Raw genomic sequence first — 27687 nt, 5'->3', positions numbered from 1 at the left:
TTGAGACTGAATAAAATATTATATTATAATATACTCTTTATGAGTTTTTTTTTTATATAAATTAATTTAACTTCTTCGAGTACTAATAATAATAATATATCAATGTCTAATAGTATAATAAATAACTTTAATCACAATAATGTCATACAATTTAATTGGTAATATTATAAGGCTGACAAATCGTCTTCACTCAGAATCTTTTTTCATATACAGTATAGAACAGTACCTATAGATAGTTGAATTTAAATTTAAACCATCCATTATCTGACTCTCTAGTCTAGAACCTAATGTACATCAGTAAAGCGTTATCCATTTAACTGCTTTTTTTTATTATTTGCATTAATACTATTGAAATATTTAAAAAAAATTCCCCATTTGAAAACCCCGTACAGTGGAGGTTATAAGATTATAAGATTATAAGATTCACTTTGGGAAATTGGGACTAGCACAAAGTGTCTTATAATATAATGAATCTTATAGGCGAGGAGAAAATAAAATACGTATGAATTTTATTTTAATTCAATATCTAGCTTTTATTTTAAACTACTTTAATACGTATGTATTGAAGTGTATTAATAATAAAAATTGTACAAACACGGCGCGTATTACATGTATGACGCATTATAAAGCATGATTCGTTACCAGAATAATCAACAAAAAAATGCTATTTTTGAAAACAAATTTATTTATAAGTTTTAACCAAACATTTTTATTTTCTAACTACATTTTTATGAAGTTTGAATCTTATGACCGATTTTTAAGTGTATTTTGATATGCCTGGACCGTTAGAGATGATTTTGAGTCTATTAAGCGACTGAACCTTATATTCACGAGTCTTAAAAGTTATCCAATGTATATAAAAATAGATTGTCAGCCCGCAGAAATCAAATGAATATTTAATGCCCATAAATCATAATGATATCGATGATATCGAAGGTATTTGTGTATTAATGTATTATTTTGTACGTTTTCTAATATTTAATTACCTATACATAAAAGGAACGCCAATACAGCATAATTCATAACATAATAGCATTAGCCAATAGATGTTTAGATAGGTAAATAAATAATACATTAAGGTATTAATGTATTACCTATAAAGAATTGAAAGACATATTATACAATTTAAAAATTATTATTTCTGTACTCATTTGTTCAAATAAAATTATATTCATGTTAGGATAAGAATAGTACGTAAAAAAAGTTTGAGACAGCTGACCCCCAAATATCCTGAGGAAATGCATTAATATACCTATAGAAAGCATAAAAATTGTTTTGATAATATATATTCCATAGCTTTGTCAAATATTTATCATTAGAACTTAGAAATATATCATTCAGATTTCAGATACAGAAGTCCAATAATGAATAGGTACGTCTATGCACGTTATAATATAATTATATATTTTACGTTTATACTTCCAATCTTCAGTTTGTATACACGGCATTTTAATAAAAAAAAATATTTCGAATTTCTTAATTTGACTGCCAATTAACAGTACTTATAATTTATAAATTATGTTTCATCCTTGTTTGTTTTTCGTATAATATATGTATTTGGTTACAACTACTATAGCTTGGTGAGTTTTGTTTGATTTTATTTAACTTTGATGTTATACTTAAACTTTTTGTTGAATATATTAATAATTTTTTTTAGATACAGCTAGTGTATCCTCCCCTATAACCGAGTTGCAATTCGCGATTACAGAATGGCACCCGTGTACGCGCGACGTGTATTATTGTTGTTATGCAACAGGTGTACGTGTAAAATAATAATAGTAGTGAGTATTGTGTAAGTTCACTGCGGGCTACGGCGGTAACAATCTCTGCGGGCAGTGATAAAATAAAACATCGTGAAAAAGTGTGAGTAAGAGAGAGGGCGGGTGTGGAGAGTAAAGATAAAGAGTACACCTAGGGTGGGAGTGAGAGGGCGTATTAATGTATTACTAGAGATACATACGAAGGGTAAATCTGACAGCATTGTCACGGGCAATCGGATAGGTGACTGTGCGGTAGTGACCGGCTGTAGCGTGGCCAGTTGAAAAGTGGCTGGCGCCGCAGCGGGAGGTTGCAGATTGTGGTGATGCTTGACAACATCGACGGGATTTCCCCCGTCCAAGGACCGACTGCGCGGCTTGTTGACGGCCGGCACCGCCGCGGACGGATCCTGTTGCTGGCTGAACATCCATCGGAAGTACCACGACATCTCCCAGGCATATTGCGCCGGTACGCGCACACCACACACGGTGACGGACACACTGTGCAGCAAACACGGATGATAATTGCAGGTAACGAGAGAAATTGGCGCGGAACAGTACCGCGACGACGGAACGACGAACGGACAACTGACGACGTCGATGTGCGGACAATATACAATGTCATACCTGGGCAACGCAGACGGCCGCGGCGAGCACCACCACCGCCAGCCATCGCATGACCGTGGAGGATGGATGGAACTCACCATGGACGCGATACTGATTTTCGAGGAAGGGAACCGGTTTTTGGTGTTAGCGCGAACGAGAGCGCGGCGGGCGTGCTCTCGTATGGAAAATATAGACGCAAAAAAAACAAAATAATATTATTGATATTATAATAATGATAAAAATATGATGAGGATAATAAAAACAGAACGACGTGGAATTTATATCTCTCTAATAGTATACTACATAATGCCAATTGCCAGTACGAAAATATTATGTTTGCAGTGCACTGCAACTTTACTTGTGCGCCGTACTGCCTATAACGACAACAAAATCCTTGGAGGAGGGGACACGATATATAATAATAACCTAACCTCGGCAATTAGTTGTGTTGTTTTCAAGGTTTTTCGTGACACTTTCACTGAACACCGGTCACAACTCAAGACTCCCACCAAAGCACCAACCCAGAACGTCACTTTCATTGTATAGTGTAATGTTGCCCAGTGCCCACCGAGGGTCATTCGGAATGACAGTCGTAAATCCCAGAGTCGTTTTTACGATTACCTACTTCAAATGTTTTCCCAACACCAATCAGTAATCACTATGAACAAGATAATTTGACAAATAATTATTAATATTTTCTATTCGTTTTAATCTTACTGATTCTACGCTTATTCGCTGCAGCTTAATTTGTCATAATCATATGAATATACAATATGTCAATATGGTGAATAAACTTCTATTGTTTCGGTAGACGATTTCATAAATCATAAATTAGGTCAGTGGGTTTATACAAAAAAACTGGTTATTAAACCATCGGTTCAGCTCCCCACCAAACCTCTGCCACATCACTCGTTAATTTTTTCAATGGAGAATAATATTGTAAAAAAAAACGTTCTACTATCTACACCTGCGTGAACTCCGACAAAAACATAACGATCTACATTTTTATGAAAACGAAACGAACAAACACGAACGCGTGTAATCAAATGTTACCAATACGTACCAATAGTCACGTACCTATTTGGTCCTGTAGACTCATTAGTAATAATTATAATATTGTGGTTTTCGACAGTTAGATTACCTACTATTATTTTTTATAACACTAACAAAACAAATTTTTACAAGTACAATAAAAAAACCATTATTAAGTCAATAATTTTTATTTCAAAAATATTCATAGAAGATATCTACAACCTAAAACATGAGTAAAAAATTATTTCACATGTCTGATGCCTATTATAGGTTAGATTAGATATATAAGCAAATAAGTACAAATTTATGAATTTTTGTTGTTCATTACCTATGTATCAAGAATGAAACACCTGAGAATTAAAACGCTGTAAATAAAGTAAGATTTCTAAGTAATATGTAAAGATTTTTATTTTTATTTTAATATTTCATCATTAAATATCTCAATAATGTATTCTATTAAATATAAATAGCTGAATCGGTAAATTATTGAATGGATTTATATCATTTCTAAAGTTTGATGCTTCATATTATAGATTAGTCAGCCACGTCTGAATATCCAATTAATACCACTGACGAATACACACAATGATGCAAAATGAAATTGAAACAAGAAGTTCAAATAATCCGATTGACATGTCTACCCCTCTAAGAAATGAGAAATGCGCTTAACTAATTAAATATAAATAATTAAACGACATTCCTGCGTTTAATATAATTATATCAGAAAGACTATGAAGAATACTCTATTATTTTACTCACCCGGCACCCACCAACTCAATTATGGAGGCAGTTCAATTGAACTAGCTAAAGTACAACACGGCAACACTGAATACACACACAAACTCAGCTTTCAATAACATTTCTACATTTAAAAAACACCAGAGTGCCAAGTAATCATTGATACCAATATAATAAAACCAACTTGCTCATAAAAGACTTACAATTAGTAATATTAAATTAGGCATTTAGCTATAATACAGATGTAACGAGGTTCTTTTATATTAAGGTACACCAAAAGCTATTAGTATATTAACCAAGTTTTAACAAAAAATAAAACGCGTAAATTTTCTTGGCAAATAATAGGTATTTATAGGTTTAAGCTCATTCAAAATAATAAGATAGCTGCTCACTTATTAGTTATTATAGTAAATTAGCATGTATTATTTGTAAATTTATAATTTATACACTGAAACATTAAAAAAAATAATTTACCATGAGAACAATATGCTATATGCTAAATACCATTAAAACTTATAAGCAATATTACTAGTTTTAAGTTTATTATTTTTTTCAGTTTCCAACAATGGTTTTAATATTGCTTCATTATCAATTAAATTATTGATTTTGATATTTAGTGCCAATAGGCTTTATTAGAGGTTTATATACATAAATATATAATAATATTAACATTTAACATGCATTATTATGCTATATTCTATGTATGACGCAAATCACCAATATGTGGACCAACACTATCTATATTATGGTAAACATTATATCATTTCCAGACAATATTCATTGCATAAAAAATATTATATATGTTCAAATAAAATGGTTGTTTTTCTCTTTTGTACTACTACATATGAAATTTTATACCTTCTTAAATTTGTATTAAATTATAATTTTTTTTTTTTAATTTTTAAGTTTTATAAATGTCTTTATTTAATAATGCCTAGACCGCCCTCTACCACTAATAAAATCAAATCATTAATAATAACATTATTGTAATATAATAGTAACAGTAAAATAATTGTATACTAATATTTTTAGAATGAAATGATTCAAAACAGACAATACATAAGAATTAGTTATTTCTAATATGAATTACGTAATCAACTATACAACTTACAGCTTTACGTTTGTCTTCTGCAGAAACAGCACTTTGAGATCTATGTCTAAATAAATCCATCATTTTAGAAACAGCTCCTTTAGTACTAGCACTATCTGATCCAGCTCGTGGTCTTGCAGCTACAGCAGTTTGCTTATAACGATTTCGAGTTGGAGGTGGTACCAAATTATTAAATTCAACAGTATCACTAGATCCACTAATACTATTTCGAGCACTTGAACCAGGTGATTTAAGAGTTTGCTGTAAACAATAATGAAAAAATAATTTATAAGTTGGGTATACTAACCTACTAATATTAATAATTTTTAAATAATTAAATGGTTTTTAGTCATAAATTGTTAACTATAGAAGTAATTTAGAAATAAAATTTAAATTATTTACTGGCAGTCAAAATAACGAATTTAAGATTAATAATTAACAAAATAATCATCTACTATTTCAAACTTACACTATTAGTTTATTTTCGTATAAGATAAGATACTAATGTGTACTTAAAATTAATATCAATAGATAAACAAAACTGAATTGTAAAATGTATTTATGTTGTAAACAATATTATACTTAATAGTTATTAATGATTTAATTAACAAATAAAACTCAAAAACAATAGTTTGAATTAAGTGAAGAATGTAGGTATGAACAATATTATGTTTCATTATTATTATTATTGGTTATTGCTAAACTTTTTGAACAGTAGATTGAGTGTTCTAAAAGTTTAATGTAATATCATAACAGATTAGATTTAATACTATGAGAAAGAATAGATTAAATTATTTACACCAATAATAGGACAACAATTGAATAAAAATCTATTATTTTTAATGGTTCATGATTGCTTTTAATACATTCTACCTTTGAAATTAGAAAAGCAAAATCAAGTTCCCTAAATCACATTGTATCACTGTATTCGATTGTTATATAATAAGTATTTAATATAATAGGTATATAAAGAGGATGTGATACCTGTATGTGTTGTCTCCATCTTACAAGTGCGTAGTATAGCAATTTTTACACTCAGCAGATCACGTTTAGCTCCGTGAGTTAAAAATTTAGAGTAAATTGATTTCTTATAAAAATTATCAAGGGATTCTCATAAGATTTTTATTATATTTTTATTTTAAAGCGAGTTATAGGTATTTTAAAATTGTTTATATACCTTAAAATACTCATAACTTGCCTTAAAATTAATATATAATAAAAAGCCTATGAGAAGCTTAGACAATAATGTTACCTTTAATTTTTATAAGAGGTCAATTTACTCTAAATTTTAAACTCACGGAATTAAACATGATCTGCTGAGTGAAAAATTTGGTATGTTATGCACTTGTAACACAGAGACGACACATGTAGGTATAATTTCCTCTTAATACTAATATCAAATTGTTATGAAAAAATTAGGAACTATTTAAATAACAATATTAATAAAAATAACAAATTAATATAATACTAACTTGAATAGAGTTTTTCATTTGTAATATAATTGTGTTGTTCTTTTTAGATGCTGCATCAGATTTTGATCTAGGTCTAAAAGCATCTAGAAGTGTATTTGTTTTACGAGTATGAGAAGGAGATTGTCCAGAACGAGGTTTTGGTGACATTTTTTTTTGGGTAGTTTGGGATTGCTGGACTAGTTGTGATTGCAATTGTTGTGATTTACTTTTTGACGGTTGTATTTTTGGAGTGCCTTTAGCTAAAATATCATCTCCAGATTGACGTCTTTCCACACCAACTGGTCCTTTTTTAGTTTTAGCCAGAGCAGCAACCACTGCAGGCAAGAGTACAGGAGCAGAACCTCCTTTGCTCCAAGTACCTAATTAAATAATAAAAATTGTTTTAATAGGCTTTTAATTTTGACATTTTTCTTTAATTAATATAAAAATGAAATAAGATAATTTATATAAAAGAAACACTAATAACATTTATATTAATAAATTAATCATAAAAATAATGGTTGTCAAGAATATTTATAATCAAATTGAAGTAGAAACAATTTTCAAAAATGCAATTGCAGTAAAAATACCTGAAAAATCATGAGCAGATATTTCAAACATTGTCAATAATAAATTTAATTTTTAAATCAGTAATCAAAGTACAATGTTTTTCTTAGAATATTGATAGAAAATCATTAAAAAAAAAAATAACAAAGAAAAAATATTGAATGTACTTTGATAGAATGTGCCTGCCTATGCAGGTAAAACTAAAAGTAAATATATTATTTTCTGGTTAGCCCTGACTTGGTATTGAAATAATTATTGTTTATTTTTTCCATAATTGGAAATGACAAATAAAATGAGATAAAAGCAAACTAATAAGATATGGTCTGAAATAAAGATTTAAACTTATTATGAATTTAATTAAATCAACATGGTATTTAAATTAATTATCTAATAGCACTGTTAGTTCCACATTTACTAATGTAAAAAAAGTTAAATACAAATATTTTACCAGATCTCGGACGGTTGATTGATACACATTGACCATCTGAATCATCTGCTGTAGTTGGTAAAGGTTGTGATCCAAGTTCCTAAGACAAAAATTAATTGATAGCAAAAAAATATTAATATTATAACTATACCTATATTTATCAATGTTTAGTTGTATACAAAACAAAAATTAATGGGAGAGAGAGGTAATACTGTTAATAGAGTAAACTATACCACCAAACTTTTATAAATAAATTGTATCATAATTTGCATGTAATAACACTTCTAAAGTAATATCAAATTATATTATGATACTAAAATATAAAGGAAAATAATAAATAGTTATAGCCAATGAAACATATTTTAATTAAATTTAATATATATACCGGGTGATTCTTTTATCATTGAACACTCATTATTTTAAAAATTATTAATGTTTTTGAAAATATTATTTTACATAGTTTTAAGTTATGAAAAACCCAACGTTTTTATTAAAAAATTAAATTTTTAAATATATTTTATCCTTAATTTTTTTTAAGTTTTTTACTTTTTTGAATGACAACATAGAGTTTTAATTTCATATTCCAAAGCAGAATATTTTTCTAAGTATTTTGATTCATGAAAATATACCTCCGTACATGGTAAAATCAGGAAAATCTTTGAAGTTGTTTTATTCTAATATGATACATGTGACTTGTATTGCACATGCCTGTAATCTAATTGCTGAAAAAGTTTGTGAATTATTTCCTAACATTAATATTTTAATCAATAATGGAAAAAAAATATTTTTTAAATCACTGAGTAGAATTTCAATTTTCAAAGATGAAATGGAAAATATACCTTTACCTCCAGCCCCAGTAATAACAAGGTGGGGTAACATGGATAGCTGCTGCTTTATATTATGCGAAATATTTTATAAAATACCAAAAGGTAATTGAAAAGCTCGCAGTAGACGATGCACAATGCGTTAAAAAAGTACTCGATATTATTAAAGATAGATCGACTGTGAATGAATTAACATTTATATCAACTCATTTGTCATTTTTAGTTGAAATAATTAAAAAACTTGAAACTTAAAATATGCTTTTATCTGAAAGTTTTTGTTTGATAAGTGAATTAGAAGAAAAAATAAACATTATTCCTGGACCAAAAGGGGCAACATTAAAAACAAAATTAAATGATATTTTTTCCAAAAACAAAGGCCTAACAGTATTACGTAACATTAATAAAGTATTAATAGGGGAAGCGGAAGTGGTTCAACTAGATAAAAACTATATAGATCCAATGATTTTAAGCTCTTTTAAATTTGCTCCAATAACTTCGGTAGATGTTGAACGATAATTTTCAATATACAAGCATTTATTAACAGATAGACGGCACAGTTTTACCGAAAAAAAACTTGAATATCATTTAATAATTAATTTTAACAATAAAGAATAAAAACACACATTTTGAGTGGTATATTTTGTTTTTTTTTAAATAGAAATAATTATGTATTTATTTGTATGTGTTTAAATTTAAATATTTGTATTTTTTCGTGCTTAACATAATTTTTAATTTTTTAATATAACTTTTTTTATTGCATATTTTTTGCATATTTTAATGATTTTTACTGCATATTATAATTTTGATACTTTTTAGTGCATATTAATCCGGGTTCTAGTTATAAGTATTTAAAGTTTAGATTGGCAGAGTGGAGTGGTACGGGATTATCCCGCAAAATGTTTCTCCACTACTCCACTTGTCTAAACTTTAAATACTTATAACTCATAAACTACTCGTTCTAAATTCGATTTTCATGAATCAAAATACTTAGGAAAATATTTTGCTTTGGAATATGAAATTAAAACCCTATGTTGTCATTCAAAAAAGTAAAAAACTTAAAAATGATAAGGATAAAAAATATTTTAAAATACAATTTTTTAATAAAAACGTTGGTTTTTGAACAACTTGAAACTAAGTAAAAAAATATTTTCAAAAACATTAGTAATTTTTGAAATAATGAGTGTTCAATGATAAAAGAATCACCCGGTTTATTTAAAATAATAGAGAAAAAAATAGCAATAGCTTTAAAAAGTTAATTGTTTGTATAAAAATATAAGACATAAAAGGTACCTATGTAACTTTAGGTAACAGGTTTTAAAGCCAATTAAGTAATCTTTATAAATGTTGTTAATTTAATTTTTTTTTCAGATATGTACATTAAAAATATATCTATTTATAACTAGTTATTTATATTTAGTATTATTATGATTTATTATTTCTTTATTTTCTTGCCGAAAAAATTCCATTTATAAAACAATCTCTAGTATATATAATTAAAATAAAAGCTATAGCTTAAACAAATGATACTAAAATTTAATTTTTATAAATATATTCAAATAAACATTTAGCAAATAAATTTACTACCTTAATTAATTACTGACCAAAATTAGCTTCTATAGTATTTTCTATTGCCATCAGTTTATATACAGGTGATAACTTTAAAAAAGTCTTAGAAATATTATTAATTTAAAAAAAGAGCAACAAGTCGGTAATGCTCTACTGTAGATATATAAAAAACGATCCCAAACGAAAACGGTTTATCAGCATTTAAATATTACCAAGTAAACTGTATGATATTATAGCGATTAAAGTAATTTTTTTTTTTATTATGCATTAGTACTAGAATAGGTTAAATTCATTTTTAACAAAAAATTTTCATTGTGATTATACAATAAAGTACTCTAATAGTCTCAAGTACCAACGAATAATATTTTTAAATTTCAATCTGTTAAATTTGAATTTAATGATATAAAATCATTGTAAGTAAAAAACAATTCTGAGCTGAGACAGTCTGTCAGATTATAATATTACTGAGTAGGTACACTTAATGATACAATTATGATAAAAGAAATATATTTTACTATATTATAGGGATTAGAGTTATAGTAGATTAAATTCATTTTTGTTGATAAAACATTTAAAAATTGAAAATGTTATTGTGGGTATAAAATTTAATAATACCCTACAAGTTTCAAATATTATATTAATATTTTTTTTTGTTTGTATTTGTTCATTGAAACGACCTCTAGATGTAAGTCAATGCTTATCACAAGTGGGTAGTAAGGAGATAATGTGATCTATTTATCTATGCATATCACTATATGCATGATACCCCCCTTCTCCAATAAGAGACATGTGCGGTCTTCACTCCCAGGGGAGTGGGGCCTAGTTGGAAACCGGATGATGCAATCGGACGACAGCGTGGGAATTCAGTGATCGCGTAAAACCACACAATTTTTTTTTTTGCACTTTGCTATGAATTGAACCAATGACTGTGTGAGTCGTAGTCAACTGCGTGACCACTGCGCTACTCTGGCCCCCAAAATTTAAAATTAAAATTTTTTTCTTATGATAACTTACGAGGAACTTTGTTATACATTTTCAAGTTTTTTAACCAAAAGAAAATTTTTTCATTGACATAAGCTTTAAAATAACTATTAATAATTGAAAATTTCATATGCAAATAAATAATAAATAATAAATATATAAATAATTCAACATAAATCGAAATCTGAAAATTTAATAGTGTTCAAAAATTCTAATATTACCATTTGGTGATATTTCATGAAATTACAGTGTTTTGTTTCAGAATTACACTAATCGATTTTATGTAAAAAATACCCATTTTTCCCGTCCTTCATTTTTTTTTCATTTTTCACGAAAATTTAAAAAAATACTGGAAATTTTAAATCTTGATCTCTCAAATGCATCAACAAGATTCACTTTATCATTGGAAAAATATTGAAGTCGAAAATCAATTTTTTTTATTTATTGATTTATTTAAAAAACAAATTATAGATTTATTTAAAATAAGATGTTACAAAAGAATGATATCCTTTTTTAAAAACAGAAAACTATATTATATTTCTACAGATGGTAGTACTTTTATACTATAAGTTTATCTCTCTCCTTCTACTATGTATAATTATGTCTTATCCACATAGTTAAATCACTCATTTCATGAACTGGATATCCATATAGTGAATTTAAAAAAAAATGTATTTGGACAACTTTTTCATGTAATGGACAATTCCTATATTGCGTAATTAGTATAATTATTAATATAAAACAAGATGTTGAACAACATTTTATGTTATTTAGCAATAAACAATTATTTTATATCATAATATTATAACTATAATACTTGTCTATAAATTATTATATGAACAAAAATATAACAATAATTATAGCCAATAAATTATATCATACTTCAGTAGTAAAAGTTTGAAAAAAAGTTGATAAAAATGTGGAATATTTGGTGCAAGAAATGATTTGTGAGGAGGGCAAGGATTTTTGTTTTGTTCAAGTAAGGCAAAAATTCCTTGCCAATCAAGTAGGGGTGCTTGTAGTAACAGCATATGGTATGTAATAGTCAATGTCATCATCAATCATTGGGTAAAAATAAATAATAAGGGAGGAAAATATATAGGTATACATGTTCATTATTATAGTTTAAATCAATCAATTAAATATTTTGTTGATCAAATAATAAAAGAAATATAGATAGGTATAATTAATTTCATGATTATTTCATAATACTTCATAGGTAACACTGCTGTTTATAAATATAATATATGTATGGTATAAGAAAAATAAAATAAAACTATAATGTAATATGATTTAGTTTATTGACTACAATTGTTATATTTTTGCTCATAGAACAATATACAGAAAAGTATAGTTATAATACTATTACATAATATAATTATTGTTAAATAATATAACAATCTCGTATTACAATAATTACACAAAGTAATTAGATATTTTAAATAGACATATTTCATGCAATGGATGTCCATATAATGTATTTTCGTCAACATCCACAAAATGAATGATTTCAGAATGTGGATGCGATGTATATATCTTCAAGGTTCAATTCATCTCCCTATATTATAAAACTGAAATAATTACCAAATTTCTGATCCTAATAGAAACTACAGACTATTTTTAAAATATTAACAATAAGTTCTGGAAATTGACTACTACAGATTTTTAAGGAACATGACACTAAATATTTTAATTTCTAACCTTATAAATATTTAAAAGATTGGTCAGATTTTGAGGTTTACATAAAAACCAATTGAAAATGTTGAATTAAATGTCCTGTTATCAACAAAAAATAAAATCATGGATATTACAATATTCTTTCCCTACACACCTGACAAAATTTGGGCTTTAATTCTAGTAGGCCATACTTTTTCAAAATTTGGTCGAGATTTTTCAAAAATATTTATAATTTACTACCTACCAATAGTTAATTAGAAGAAATATTATTATTTAAATTAAATTAAAGAAATACTTACATATCTGATTAAAGAATCGAAAAAATTATTTTTCCCTCTATAATAATAAGACATTTCTTGACCCAGACAAATATTTTAAATTAAATAATAACAAGGCAATATAAAATACTTTGTACATACCGTTCGACGTTTTGATGTTTCTGCATCGTTACGTTTAATCCATACTTCATCCATTGAATCATAATCTAAAGTGGATGTAGAAGATGCCTGAGACTTCATTTCTACCAAATTAACATCAAAAAAATGTTTATCTCTATGGTGTGATAATGGTGATATTGGAGGTGTTGATTTAGCACTTATGTTAGCACTACTCAGTTGGTCGTCTGTCAATGTTGATTTTAAATTATTTTCAATATGTTCATCTTCTTCTTTACATTCTGAAAGACGTCTACCAATAAACTGATGACTTCGTGATGGTAAACGATTAACGTGACGCAAAAAATAATGTTGAAACCAATCAGCGTCTTCAGGACTATCTTGAGCTCCTTTAACAAAAATTGATTAATTGAAGGTTATTAATGGAAAATAATAATAATAAAATATATTAAAACTAAAATTATGTTCAAAATGGATAAATTTGAAGTATCTAATCAAGTAACACAACACAATTTCAATTTAAAAAAGCTTCTAAAAAATATAACTTATTCATCAATAAATAACATTTAAATAAATGCAGTTCCACAATCTATGGATAAAATAAATTTTTATATTCTTATTGTAAGCATTTCATCATAATATTATATCGATAGTAACTTTTCTCAGTTTTCAAAGTTTATTCATTCCTATAAAACTATTATAATCAAATTAAAAGTTATATAACAAAAAGCGACACATTTAAAAATGTATTTTTCCCCATTGTTTGTAATTCGCATGTAACACTGTTTTGTGTAACATTTTAAATTTCTTAAATGGGATACTTGCAATCATAATTAATTTATTAAAATAGAATAAAACAGATACCCTATTTGAAATTTTTATATTATACATAGTAAATTTATAAATATATATTATTATATTAAAACATTCAATATTCTAATTCATCAGTATCGAACTTTTTAAACAGAGATTTCTCTACCACACAAACCAAATTTTCATTTTTTTTATTTACCTACACTAAAATCATAGGCGGATAGGCCTACCGGGCAACAGGGCATTTCCCGGTGGGCTCCCTTTTGTATTTCGGTCATGGGGCCCTTTAATATCATATATTATTAAATTTGTTTTCACACCGGGGCCCCTTTTTAAAATTTTCCGGTAGGCCAGAAATGGCCTATCCGCCCATGACTACAATCTTTCGTTGTTTCACATATTTGAGCAAAGAACAGATTGAATTATTAAAAAAATTTCTGTTGAGGAATTTAAGGTAATTTAGTTTACCTATTGACCAACTAATATTGTTTTAAATATTATAATCATAAATTTGAAATTTGAAACCTAGTTTGATGTACTTAATGATTTAATTTTTCTAACAACAATTAAAAATTACTTAGGTTAAGTCTTTTAGGTATGTAATACTATGTACATACCTTTCTTTTCAGTTCAAACTGAAAAATATAGACAATTCTAGTAATGAATGTTCAAACATTTTTTTATCGTAAATATGGATTCTAAATTCAAACTATAAATTGCATGCAACAATCTTCAATTTTTAATTCTATGAACATCAATGCTTGATACTCAAAAACAAAGCGGAAAAATTACTCTAAATTATAAATTCTCTTTAGAAAGTTTTTGACAAAAGCTTCTAGAATAAAACCTAAGGTACAAGTGAAAAATGATTATTACAAAACTTAGAGTCTCGTTTTAATATGTTTTAGATAAGAATATTTTTATGGTATATACAGGGTGTCCCGTGAGGATGAGGATTTACCCATTGCGATATCTGACGAAAAAATGGAGATATCAAAATTCTGGTTTTGTAATAAGACTCACAGGGATAAGAACTACAATTATTTCATATTTTAATTTATTTTAATGTTTTGGTAAAAAAATTAAAAAATACATTTTTTATTTAATTATTTCAAAAAAAATTGAAGATAGCCATTTTGTAGTTTCTGAAAATATTGACTTTCAAAATTTTATTTTCATTAATTTCTTGATTTTTTCTAGTTTTAAAGAAATAAAATATAGTTATAAATTTATAACTATTAGGACCCGGAAAGTTTTCGGACAGCTGTATGGGAATGCCCGCGGGGCGGCGGGTCACATGTTTGGAAACATTATGGTGTTAAATAATTCGCAATTTTTCTCAAAACTAAAAAAAATATTAAAAACCAGGAAACTAATAAAAATGAAATGTTGAAACGTCAATATTTTCAGAAAAATAAACTTTACAAAATGGCTATCTTCAATTTTTTTTTGAAATAATTAAATAAAAAATGTATTTTTTAACTTTTTTACCAAAATATTAAAATATGAAATAATTGTAGTTCTTATCCCTGTGAGTCTTATTACAAAACCAGAATTTCGATATCACCATTATTTTGGGAGATACCGCAATGGGTAAATCTTTACCCGGACACCCTATATATATATATATATAGCAGAAATCGGTCAAAATATTTTGAAAATTACATTGCGAATAGAAAACAATAATAAACAAATAATGATAAACATTTGAAGTCTACAATTAATATTTTTTTCAATTGAAACAAAATAAGTAAATTGGAAAACAAAAATATGATAATTTTTTGTTTAAATATTCTATCTCGTTGAAATTTGAATTTAAATTTATTGCTATGAAAACAAATTACAAGAGCCTATTATATAAGATATTTTTAAGTTTTTTGGCAGAGAAAAAAAATATGCCCTCACATTTTACTGATTCAAAAGCGTGACTGCAGTGTATACATTTAAACTATTTAATAGTGATAAATCACATTAAAAACCTGTAAGATTATTTATGATTTTTCAAAAAAATTTAAGTTTTTAAGTTAAACCTTTACATACAATTTTTTGATGTAACTTTTGGTAAAATACTGAGAAAAAATTCAATATGATAAGTTTACTACATACAATTGACTATAATTTAATAAAAAAATATGATGGTAATACATTTATCGCACCTATTAGAATTTAAAAGCCAAATAATAAATTTTAAAATTTTAATCCTAGGGCCATGTAAAAACACTCAAATAATGTACAATAATAATTATCAAACTAGGATTTAATAGCATTTTTTAATTGTTATAGGATACAAGCTACAAATTTGTATTATGCACAAAGGAAATCAAAATAAAATTTTATACTGCTATTTTTTGGTAATTTACATAATATAATGTTTATTTTGTATTTTCATGAACCTAGTTTATATTATGTCTATATGGTATGGAAAAATAGAAAAAGAGTGTCAATTATTTTTATTATTTTTATTTGAATCCATAGAAAAAATGGTAATTAACCACAAAAAAAATTATTTCTGAAAATTTACAATCTGTATTTTATAACACAATAAGTAAAAAAGACTACTGACATAACACTACATACATAATAAAAATAACACAAAGAACAAAATGACGGAAATCATCCAGCGATGGTACCCTTTGGTAATTTATTAATTTTAAAGCAATTCATCAAATTGGACTATCAAACAGTATACAATTCTGACTCCCTATCAGTTGTACGGCTCGCATTTATACAATATACAATATTATACATAGGGCATATTATAGCGCCTATTTTGAAATTTTTTCTAAGTTATATATAGCGCATATTTCAATTATTTTTAATGCTATAAAATCCGAGCCCTGATAATTATAAAAACAAACTATCAACGTTTACTATCAAATTGCACAAATAAAATAATAATAATATATAAATATTTGGTGTTAATATAATAAGTATTTAAACCATTCATTAGGATAAAAGTATAATCAAAATTTGTGTATAGTAACGCACATAATCATCAGGCAACATGCATTCAACTTAAACACTCTGTTGATCAATAACAATAAATAACACTTTTAAAACAAAATTGCACCTGTTTTTGTTAATTAAATTGAAATCATTGAATGTTCTACTTTAAATTGGTATGAAACATTCATAAATAAAATAACGAATATTAAAATATTTTAAAATAACTAACATTTTAAATAGTTAGGTTAAACCTAACCTATTCTTAAATATATGATTAATTAAGTTATATTTGTAATGTAAAATTGAAATGGAATAGAATAACTTATAATGATGAAAAATGATTTTGATATTATATTCATATACTTGAATAATCAAGGAACAACATTTTTTTTTTTTTGTAATTCTAAATTTATTAATTTATCGTAAATATTAAGTTATATATTATTATATTATTAATTCATGTAATTAAGAATAGAAAAAGAAAATAATTTTAGATTTAAATATAAAAGTTAATTTAATATTAGAATCACTGATTAGTCTATTAGCTATACAAATTATATTAAACAAGTACAATTGAATTGAAGACTAATAGACCAAAACCAAAACACATGGCCACCATACAAGTAGGTAATATGATCAGCTGATGATATCTATGTTCAAATAAAATTTATTATTTTTACCAAGTATTTCTTTGAGCACTGCCATAGATGATATAGTGTTATAATTAATGGTGTTGTAATTGATGGCAGACACCAGGTCCCCAACTTCGTCGTCCTCTTCTTCACCCTCATCATCCTGTCCAGTGTTGTTACTTTGCTTCCCAGTTGTAGATGACATTCTCACCTTAATTTCCAATACAAAGCATCGAAACACCAGTGAACATTTTGAAAGAACGAATACCAATCAATAAAACAATTGCCCCCACAAAACATTGGGTATGGGGATCCCTTTAGAAATGAAACAACACAAGATATTTATACATATATTATATTATATATATGTATATATATATATATAAGAACATGCAAATTATGTAAACATAAAATACATATACGATGTATATATTATAAACACAGATATACGGAATAACCCTGTGTAGTGTGTATTACTTTGTTATGAATAGTAAAAATATAGTAATATGTACCTTAGTTTCTTAAAAAATGTACCGGCCAACCATTATGATCCGAGGCCCTGAAACAAAGGGAGTGAGAGACGAAAAACTGTCGAACACTCGGAGAGGACGACGGTCGGTGTGAACCGATCATTAACAGATTACCAATAAACAAAACCTTAACAACAACGGTTGGCTTTGCGAAAGCTGAAGAATTATTATTATTTTCCCCTGTGTTTTTGTTTTTTGTTTCACTATATCGATGTGCCGATGTGCGTGATGGGGGCGGTAAGAAGCTGCGGATTCAGCCGAAAAGATGGCGCCACCAGCTGCGTTGTTATTGTTCTCGTCAGCGATAATATGACTTAAGGTATTTCTGGGCATTTCAAAAATAGATAATTAAAACAAAATATATTATACAATATGCAATTATCATTGTCCGTCGACACGCACATATGCATATGCGATACCACTTAACAGTTAACACCCACCGGCCACCACACTCGGACATAATATTTTTTAAGGCGATTATTGGCTTTTTTTAATTTTCAATGAAACGCCCGCCAGAGCAGTTTGCAAACACACTAGAGATGCACCATCGCAGCTCGTAATTTGTGATTATAATTTATATTAGGTATAGCCTGTTGGTAGTGCTTACTGCTTACCGTGGTTGTGGATCTTATCCGATCGGTCAATTTTACCAACCACTAACCATCGATTATGAATAATATTTTTTTCCGACAGTCGACGACCGACGTTTTCGCGTTTTTATTATTATTTTATTGGCAATTTTCTACTACTGACAAATAATTTTATCTTCGTAGTTGGTTCGTTTCAATCCGTGTCTCGTCGACAAATATATACATGTATATTACTCTCGTATATATGTATGCGGTACGCGAGCGTTTCCGTTTGTTTTCGACGAGTTTTGACCGACACCGAGTGAAATTCTGCCGCCGCTGTTGACCAGCGACGACAACGACGATGCGTTATAGATGAAGCTCGTTACGCTCGCAGACGACCGCTGCCGAAAAACCTTTTTACCTTGCGAACCTCGCGAACGGGGTCAAACGACAGCTAAATCGGATCCATCGAAAGTATGCACTTCTCTTGTTGCTCCTGCTGCACAGTACCTTAAACCGACCGACTGATCAACCGTCCACAGTGATGACTGAATGGAAATCCAGATCGTTACCTAGCAATTTCGAAATACTCTCCCTGTCAAATGTGCCAGTCGGTCCGTCGTGTTTACGTTCAAACTCCAAGAAAACGTACATCAGCCGCAATGTATCTTTTCCGGACGATGAAAGTCAAATTGTCACTGGCGTTCTCGAAACCGTGCATCCTTGGGAATCCAGTAAATAATTTATCATCTTCTATATAACATAGTCTCAGAAACACAGTGTATAATCAAACTTTTTATTGTTCTCAGTGGAAAACGTAACTGTAGAGTTACTCACTGCCAAATATAAAGAATCGTGTGAAAGACACAATACTAATCCATTATACTCTGTCCTCAATCAAATTAATTCTATAAACCCAAATTTGGAGAGGAATGATTGTCTTGACCTAAAAGGTGTCTTATTGACCAGTGTTGATTGGGAAAGTCTTGAAGAAATTTTTAAAAGAGTTCAGTTTAAAACTATAAACGTTGAAGCAACTGGATTAAATGATGATGTAAGAAAACTAAAATGTTTAAACATAATCTTTTCCACTAATTGGTTTGAGACTTGGTATAGGTACTGTATATAATTATACAGTCAGGACATGAAAGTTTGATCTTAAAAGTTGATATACTTAAAATAAGTTAACTAGGTATTTTTATTGCATGAACTTGATTTGCTTGCATAAATTTTTTGTATCTACTTCATTGTAACTAACCTATTTATTTTTTTTTTTTAAGAATTTCATTATACATATTATGATATACCATTATATATTGTCGTAAATGTATTTTTTTTAAAATTCCAAAAGAATTTAAACATTAGGTACAAGTTTGAGTAATAAAAGAAAAATATGACCGTCTTGTTTGGCAGCCAGCACAGAATAAAAAAAAATGTATAATTATTTTAATTTACTATTGACAGAATGAATGAACAATCACTAATCATTTAACGAATCAATACTGAGGTAATGGTCCCTCTAACATGATCTTGTGGAAATAATTCATCCATTAAATTTTATTGAACCATTTAATTAATAAAGTGTTTGTGCAACTCGGCATAAGATTAACTAAATTCAAAATGATTTAGTTATAACAAAAACAAAACTAGGTATTTACTTAATTCATATTTTGTTAATCATTTAAATGCCTTCCATTTCAACAAATAATAAATATTGCCTACCTATTGAATTGTCTATTACTTTTTATTCATAAGTTATGATAAGGAAAATTGAATTTTTAATATATCATTATTTTATATATTGTATTGAATAAGTAAACTTAATTAAATTTAAATTTTTAATTCACAGATAACTTAAAATCAATTATATGCTTCTCATGAGTATTGTCTATTCTATTATTTAGTATACAAAAGTTAGGAAAAATATGTCTCATTAAGTATGAATGATTGAACTTCATAAATTATTTAATAAAAACAGATGTCTCATATTCGTTTATTTTGTTATTTATATATTAGATTTATTAAAAATACTATAATTTATTAAATATAAATGTTTAATCCATAAGCAATATATTGTAAATTTATAATATTTTAATTTTTAGACAGCAATTGCATTGTTTGATATGTTAGACTTCTATGAATCTGCCATTTGTTTAAACATATCTTCTAACAATGATATTGGCACCAGAGGTTGGCAAGCATGTGCTCGTACGTTAAAAAAGGTGATTAGTTAAAATAATTTTAAAAATAAAGCATATTTAATTGTAATTTGATTTGATTTTTAGTCAAAAAGTTTAGAAGAATTAGAAGCTAGAAATACAATACTTAATGAATCAAATATAACTTCTTTGGGTCGTTCATTAAAATTTGGTTCACAATTATGTGTCTTAAAACTTGAAAATTGTAATCTTGCAGACCGGCCATTAACGTCATTAGGTGATTATTTTTAAATGCAATATTATATATTATTATATTTATTTAATTATTTTAATTAATATAAAAATAGTTGAGCTCATCATATTATATGTAATTACATAAACCTTGAGGCATTTTATCATCTGTTTTTCAAATTAATTAAGTTGAAGGAAAAATATCAAAGTCATCTAAATAATTATATTCTTACATATTGTTTCAGTTTCTTTAATAAAATTAAACAACACATTAAAAGAACTTTATTTGGGTGAAAATTATTTAAATGAAAATGATGCTAAACAACTTTCAATTTTACTAAAATGTAATACCACTTTGCAGTTATTGGATTTAAGGTAAACATATAATATACTTTTCTAAGTCACATAATATTATTATGTACTAAAATTTTTATGTACCTAATTGATTATTATTACTTATTTTAGCAATAATAACATTCAAAATAAAGGCTTTAAATTACTTTGTGAAAGCATTGTAAATTATAATTCTCCTTTGACAATTTTAATTGTCTGGAATAATAATTTGAATCACGAGTGCTCAGAGTGTTTGTCAAACTTAATGGTAATTATATTTATAAAGAAAAACTCAAAAATATTATAAATCATTATAGTGGAAAGTATTATCGAAAAGTTAAAGTGCATTTTTTTTCAAGCATAAAAGCATAATATTATACAAATAAATTACATATTTTATTTATTTTCTTAAATTAATTTGTAGGAATCGGAGACTAAATTAGAAATGCTCAATGTTGGATTTAATTGTTTACTCGACACCACGGCTAGTGCTATTCGAATACCAATGAAGAACAACAAAAATTTGATACGCTTAGGATTGCAAAGTACCCAAATTACTTGTATAGGAGTAAAACATTTAGCAGAAGCACTTGAAGCTAATACTTCTTTGCAAGTAAGAGATATATGTGGTTGTACTTAATTTTTTAACTAATTCATTTAGAAATCTATTTTGTTTTTAAGTAAATATAGTATTATTAGATATACATGACAATTATTTAGTATATAATAATATAAGATATGCTAATCATAAAATAATTTCGAAAAACTTATTATTTGTGTGATGGTCGATGGATGTTATACAAAAACATCAAGGAATAAAATTGATATCTTAAAAATATAATTACGTTAATCAAAACCATCTAGCATTTAATGTATCATTTTCAAGAATTACATTTAAACTCACTTTTGAAACAAAAAGTAATTTATCATTAATAATTACTTAAAAATTGTAAAAGCTTTAAATAATTTATTCTTGTTAATCATGAATCTAGAATGACTATGTCTTAAAAACTGCCAAAACAATAATAATAATAATTTTATAATTGTTTTTAAATTCTTCTTTTATTTTTCATAAATTCTTATTAATTTCAACCTAAATATTTAATACACATTAATTTAATAATTTCTTATATTATTGTCATATACTTGTATGATAGTTACTTTAGCTAACCCTCAATCACATGACTAATTTTGAACCTGCTAGTTTTGTAAAGTATTAAGCTCCTATATTGTATAAGGATAATCCAATTAAAATTGCTGTTTAAAGTAACTTTTAAATTTAATAAAAAGTATTCTTGTTTTGTATTTAGAACCTTCTTATTATATATATCTTTAGATATGTTTACACATATCTAATATCCTTGTGTATTGTAATATTATTCGCTTTTGCAGAGATTAGATTTACGTGATAATAATATTGAAGTTGAAGGGCTGAGAAATTTGAAAGAGTCCATTTCAAAAAATTTTAGAATTACACGCCTAGATTTAGATCCTCTGCCACGTAACAAATATGCAGCTGTAAGATATTATTATTTTCATTTTATATTATTAATTTTCTTTGCATTTTCTCAATAGGATCTAAACATAATTATTTCAAATTGATTATTTATTTATTGATTTTAGGATACAACTAAGGAATATACAAACTTAACAGAGCAAATCAAACAAATGTGTGAAGAAAATGAAAAAAAACATAATAGTACACAAATCGACGACGATCTACTTGACCAGATTACAGATGAGTCTAACATAACAAGAGCTATAAAAATACCTAATGTTGATTCTAGAAAGATATCTCTCACATGTGAATCATTAATGATGCAGTATACATCACTTAAAAATCCTAATTATCTTGGTTCAGATGATTACTTGCCTATGTTACGAGGAAGTAGTGGTAGATTAAGAAGTCCTGCTCCAAGTCCTATACACAGCCCAATTGCTAGTAGTCCAATGTGTAGTCCTTCAATTGTGTCAACACGTAATCGCTTCCATGTTTCTAAAGTGTCTGAACAAAAACAAAAAGAATGTCGATTTAAAGTGACCAAATTGAACAATTTAAATAATAAAGCACCAACAGCTAGTAACGAGTCATTATCTGATGATTCTTTTGGTCCTACCAATTTAGAACTCACAGTTGATAGTTTGGATTTGTGTAAACATAAAAATGATACCAAAAAAGAAAATCAAAGAACTAGGAAAGTGTCCTGGGTTATGGGATCACGACCATTGTTGACTTCATTACAAAACATCACCACGAGCTTGGATCAAGCCACCTCATCTGGAGTTGACAAGCTTCTCAGTTTATTCAGTCCTTTTTCTAGTGCAGACAAATCATCAGCTTCTATTGACACAGTTGAATCTAACGATTCTGTTTTTGAATCGGATCCTGAATCAAAAAAACCAGTTACACTGGATCAAGCTACTTGGCCACCAGTATTTGGAAGCTTGAAAAAAACCACGTCTATCTGCAGGCCATTATCAGATAAAGGTAGACGTAGTCTAAACGATTTGCGTACTTTTTAAATTTGAAGTGTAAGAGAGAGATAGTGACCTTGATACTCAAGCAATAATGCAAGTAGAGAAATGCATTTAAGTTGTTAATTTATAATGTAAGGTCTCCCCCTCAACACAAATCTCGTTTACAGTAGTATTTCTTACAAACTATATTGTGATTCACAAGCACATGAGTACAAATTTTTTTTTCGTTGTTGAACAATTTATAAATATTTATGGGATCGTTTTTAGTTGTTAGTGCTATATGTTTAGTTAAACACACTCTCTAATCAAACATAAAACTACTGTGACGAGAATTCGCTTAATGATTAATTACATTATTAGGTGTAAAAACAACTACAGACTTGAAACCGTTTTTATCACTTAAATTATTTTATAATAACGTACACATTACTTAAAATTATACCTCAAGAATTTGTGCATTTTAAAATAAAACCAAATTTGGTATATGGCAATCTAAATAGTATATTGAACTTAAATATATGTGCCGGTGGATGCAATTTCTCTGCAAATATTATTATTGTGTTAATGTTTAATCAATTGGTTTCTTGTCCCGTGATTTTTCAAATTTAAGAACTGGTCTCAGTATGATAACAATTTAATTTTAGGTACATATAATGTGTATAATGACATTGAAATAATATTAAAAGTTACCAACCTGTGTTAAAAACAAATGGAACAAATAGATAATCATATTGTTATATTATGTACATGGCTAGTACATTAATTTTCAGTACCATTTAAGCACAATTTTTTTAATTTTGTAGTTTCTTGATTTCACTTGCCAATTCTTTGTATTTTCAAATTGAATCAAAGTACCTTATTTTTACTTCTCAACTTCAACTTTAAAAGTAAAATAATTTATGTCTGGATCTGACGTGTAAAAGCACAACCAGTTTTCAGACGTTTGGGAGTTTATGATTAGCATGAATTTGCATGCAAAATACCATTACAAATGGGTTTTTTTTTTTAAGTTTGTTTATTTACAGTTCTACATTTTATTTTATATATTCTTCTTTTTCCGAATTCTTCGATATTTTTATTGACTGTGATTTTTATCTTGGGTTTTTCTTTGTGATAATTGTTTTTAATGATCATACAAATTATTAATGAATATATATATATATATAATATACTGTTTTTTTCGTTATATTCATTCAGTTACTTAAATTTTATTGAAACGAAAATATTCCAAAGACTGACATTTTCCAAACAGTATTTGGAAAGACTTAAAAGTCAATTTATTCATTAAACAAACACTTAAACTCTCATAATATCATACATTTCTTTACAGGTGCCATTTTCTTTTACTTTATTTAATGGTTAAGTCCAAACTAGTTGGAAAATATTGTTACCAAATTTACTATCAGATAATTATTAAATAGTTATTAGTCTATATATTATATTAGTTATTTATAGTTTAAAATATATTAAAAAACTAAATATAATAATATTATAAATATAGAATTAGCGTACTTAACTTAAGAAGTTTATTAATTTTTCTATTATGTTTTATAATATTAAATGAACATGTGTTCTTATAATGAATAAAGTTGCTATATATGTTTATAACCTTTGCATTTAAATTTAACGCTCTTATCGCGACATGTTTATGTAATATATAAAATTATGTTGTTATTTACATATTTTTTTGTTATTTCGAAAGAAAAATTATTACCATGTTAAACTATGTCCTTTTTAATTTTTAAACTATTACAAATTTATTAATTTACTTAAAGTTTATTGTATACATACACGTAATATTTAAAAATATACATATTAATTTCTGTTATTTTTTTTTTTTTATGGGATTGTCTAAAACTAATGTAACGGACAATTATGATATTTAAACAGATTAAATCTTATTGTTAAAATATATAAATATATATACTCTGTAGAAAAAAATCCTTTGAACATTTATATTTATGTATGGCACACAACTTGTATTATGAAATCACATGTAAGAAAATCTAAACAATTTAAATCAGAAAATATTTTCAAATCTGTGTATTATACAATACTATGTTATATTGGAAAATAATAATAAAGAGAAAATGTAGATTTTTACTCACTTTACAAGCTGTTTTAGATTCTGAACGAAGTGATGAATGTATTGATTTTACAATGATATGTGTGTTGTTTTTTTTTATGTTTTTTTTTTTGTGTCTGTGTACAGCATAACTAGTCGAAATAATGCTTCGATTTCTAACTTTGGGGGTGGTTTCCGATGTAAAATTGAAGATCCTTGGTGTATTATAGAGGTCAAAAGTAAATATTTCCCAACAGTTTTCAAAAAAATTGAGAAAAACAAAAAAAAAATGACAGAAAAACAGGAATTTTTACGAACAACCAGTTTTCGACCAAATCGATATTTTTATATGGTTGTAATTCAAAAACTAATCACTGTAAATACTTGAAATTTTCACCAAATGTTAATGTTAGTGATATCTATGTACAGTTTAATTTTCATAACTTTTTTGAGATATTTATAAACAACTGAAATTTTCAATTTTTCTGAAAATTTTGTTTTGAGGTGTCGATAAAATTTTTATGGCTCTATCAAAATACTTGAAAATTTAATGCAAAGTTCCTCATAAGTTATTCTTATAGTGATTAAAAAATTATAAAAATACATAGGCACGATTTTTTTTTATAGGATTTGAAGTTCAAATATTGACTTAATTCGTAAAAATTACGGCAATTTTCAAATTATCTTAGATCGAAATTCATAAGTTTTTCTTTTTAATTCTAAGATTTGAGAATTTAATACAAGGCTCATAATATATTTTTACAATAGCAGTTGAAAAATAAAAGGAATATATAGCCACATTTTTTTTTAAATGCATTCAAATTTTAATTTTGACAACATACCTAAGAAGCACGAAAATTCGTAAATTATTTTATTCTAGAAATTCATAAAAAATTTTCCTTTTATTCCTAAGATTTGAAAATTTAATACTTGCTCCCAAAATATTTTTACAAAGCAGTTGAAAAATCAAGAAATGTATAGTCACATTTTTTTTTTTTATAAGCATTTAAAGTTCAAATTTTGTCTAAATACGTAAAAATTACGAAAATTTGCAAATTATTATAAGCTAGGATATTCATAAAAAATTTTCTTTTTAAATCTAAGCTTTGAAAATTTAATACAAGATTCCTTACAAATTTGTCAATCTTTATCACAAAAAAAATGTCCACCGGAAATTCAAATTAAATTTTTATTAGCATTTGAATTTCAAATATTGACAAAAATTCGTCAAAACCATGAATATTTGCAAATTATTTTGTAGTTCAAAATTCATAATATTGTTTGTATTTATATCTAAGGTTATACCACAGTTTCATTTAATCTGTGGTTATACAATTTAACACCAAGTTTTCCATAAGTTTTGCTTCAAATAGCTATAGAGAAAATTTGAAACGTCATTATAGGAAAAACGTTTTGAGCATTTGAGTTTTAAATTTTTATGAAATCGCGTAATGATAACGATTTATCCTCAAACTAGGTATTCGTATATCTATGATAATATAAGGTATTTTGAATTATGATAACTACACTAATTGATTAACCAATAACCATGCCTTATGCAAAATGCGTCTTAATTGAAAAATAAAATATTTGTTTCAAAATAGAATATATCAATATATGACAATATTTAAATATAATATATCCTAGACTGACAAATTATGTCCGTTCAGAATTGTTTTTCGTATACAATGATACCTACCTATCATTGCATTCAATTTTAATCCCATCCATTACAGTAACCTACAGTACAGCAGAGCGACATCCACGACTTACCCACTTTTTTTTTTTTTTGTGGGTCAACTAATATGCGAAACTAG

At 26.8% G+C, this 27687-nt stretch overlaps 2 protein-coding genes, 1 long non-coding RNA gene and 1 pseudogene across 5 annotated transcripts in view; 3 read left to right on the top strand and 1 right to left on the bottom strand.

Annotated features, from left to right (window-relative positions):
• Positions 1-18253, bottom strand: part of SNF4Agamma (SNF4/AMP-activated protein kinase gamma subunit) — a 49544-nt gene extending 31291 nt beyond the window's left edge. Inside the window, exons 1-6 of one of the 3 annotated variants that reach the window (XM_089224030.1) lie at positions 18015-18253; positions 17551-17817; positions 13136-13500; positions 7690-7768; positions 6696-7054; positions 5245-5484 (exon numbers count right to left, since the gene is read on the bottom strand). In XM_089224030.1, coding sequence (XP_089080156.1) covers positions 5245-5484; positions 6696-7054; positions 7690-7768; positions 13136-13500; positions 17551-17707 — 1200 coding nt within the window. In that variant the 5' untranslated portion in view covers positions 17708-17817; positions 18015-18253. The remainder of the gene's footprint in view (positions 1-5244; positions 5485-6695; positions 7055-7689; positions 7769-13135; positions 13501-17550; positions 17818-18014) is intronic. The other 2 variants (XM_089224029.1, XM_089224031.1) reach the window with 2 other exon arrangements.
• On the top strand, positions 1986-5031 carry LOC149057792 (uncharacterized). The gene is made up of 2 exons (XR_016191054.1): positions 1986-3771; positions 3929-5031. It is a non-coding gene; the product is annotated as an uncharacterized LOC149057792 (long non-coding RNA).
• LOC149057791 (uncharacterized) lies at positions 8495-9050 on the top strand (annotated as a pseudogene).
• Positions 18254-18486: 233 nt separating the features above from the next.
• On the top strand, positions 18487-25971 carry LOC107164761 (uncharacterized). The gene is made up of 9 exons (XM_015512703.2): positions 18487-19338; positions 19414-19658; positions 20707-20826; positions 20890-21040; positions 21240-21369; positions 21460-21595; positions 21752-21940; positions 22720-22845; positions 22951-25971. The coding sequence occupies exons 1-9, from the start codon at positions 19149-19151 to the stop codon at positions 23848-23850; spliced, it is 2187 nt and encodes a 728-aa protein (XP_015368189.1). The 5' UTR covers positions 18487-19148; the 3' UTR covers positions 23851-25971.
• Positions 25972-27687: the final 1716 nt, after the last annotated feature.

Source organism: Diuraphis noxia, unplaced genomic scaffold (assembly GCF_037042655.1).
Source record: "Diuraphis noxia isolate RWA-SAM2 unplaced genomic scaffold, SU_Dnox_SAM2 contig0003, whole genome shotgun sequence".
In the NCBI taxonomy this organism is placed as follows: domain Eukaryota; kingdom Metazoa; phylum Arthropoda; class Insecta; order Hemiptera; family Aphididae; genus Diuraphis; species Diuraphis noxia.
The sequence above is the reverse complement of the archived record's forward strand: the minus strand, read 5'-3'. Positions and strand labels throughout refer to the sequence as shown.

What these genes read in the sequence shown, in the direction of transcription:
- LOC107164761 (XM_015512703.2), top strand. Translation starts at nt 19,149, where the DNA reads ATGACTGAATGGAAATCCAGATCGTTACCTAGCAATTTCGAAATACTC. An exon ending in CAACTGGATTAAATGATGAT is followed by an intron (nt 19,659 to 20,706) that starts GTAAGAAAACTA and finishes TTTAATTTTTAG; the next exon opens with ACAGCAATTGCATTGTTTGA. An exon ending in CCGGCCATTAACGTCATTAG is followed by an intron (nt 21,041 to 21,239) that starts GTGATTATTTTT and finishes ATATTGTTTCAG; the next exon opens with TTTCTTTAATAAAATTAAAC.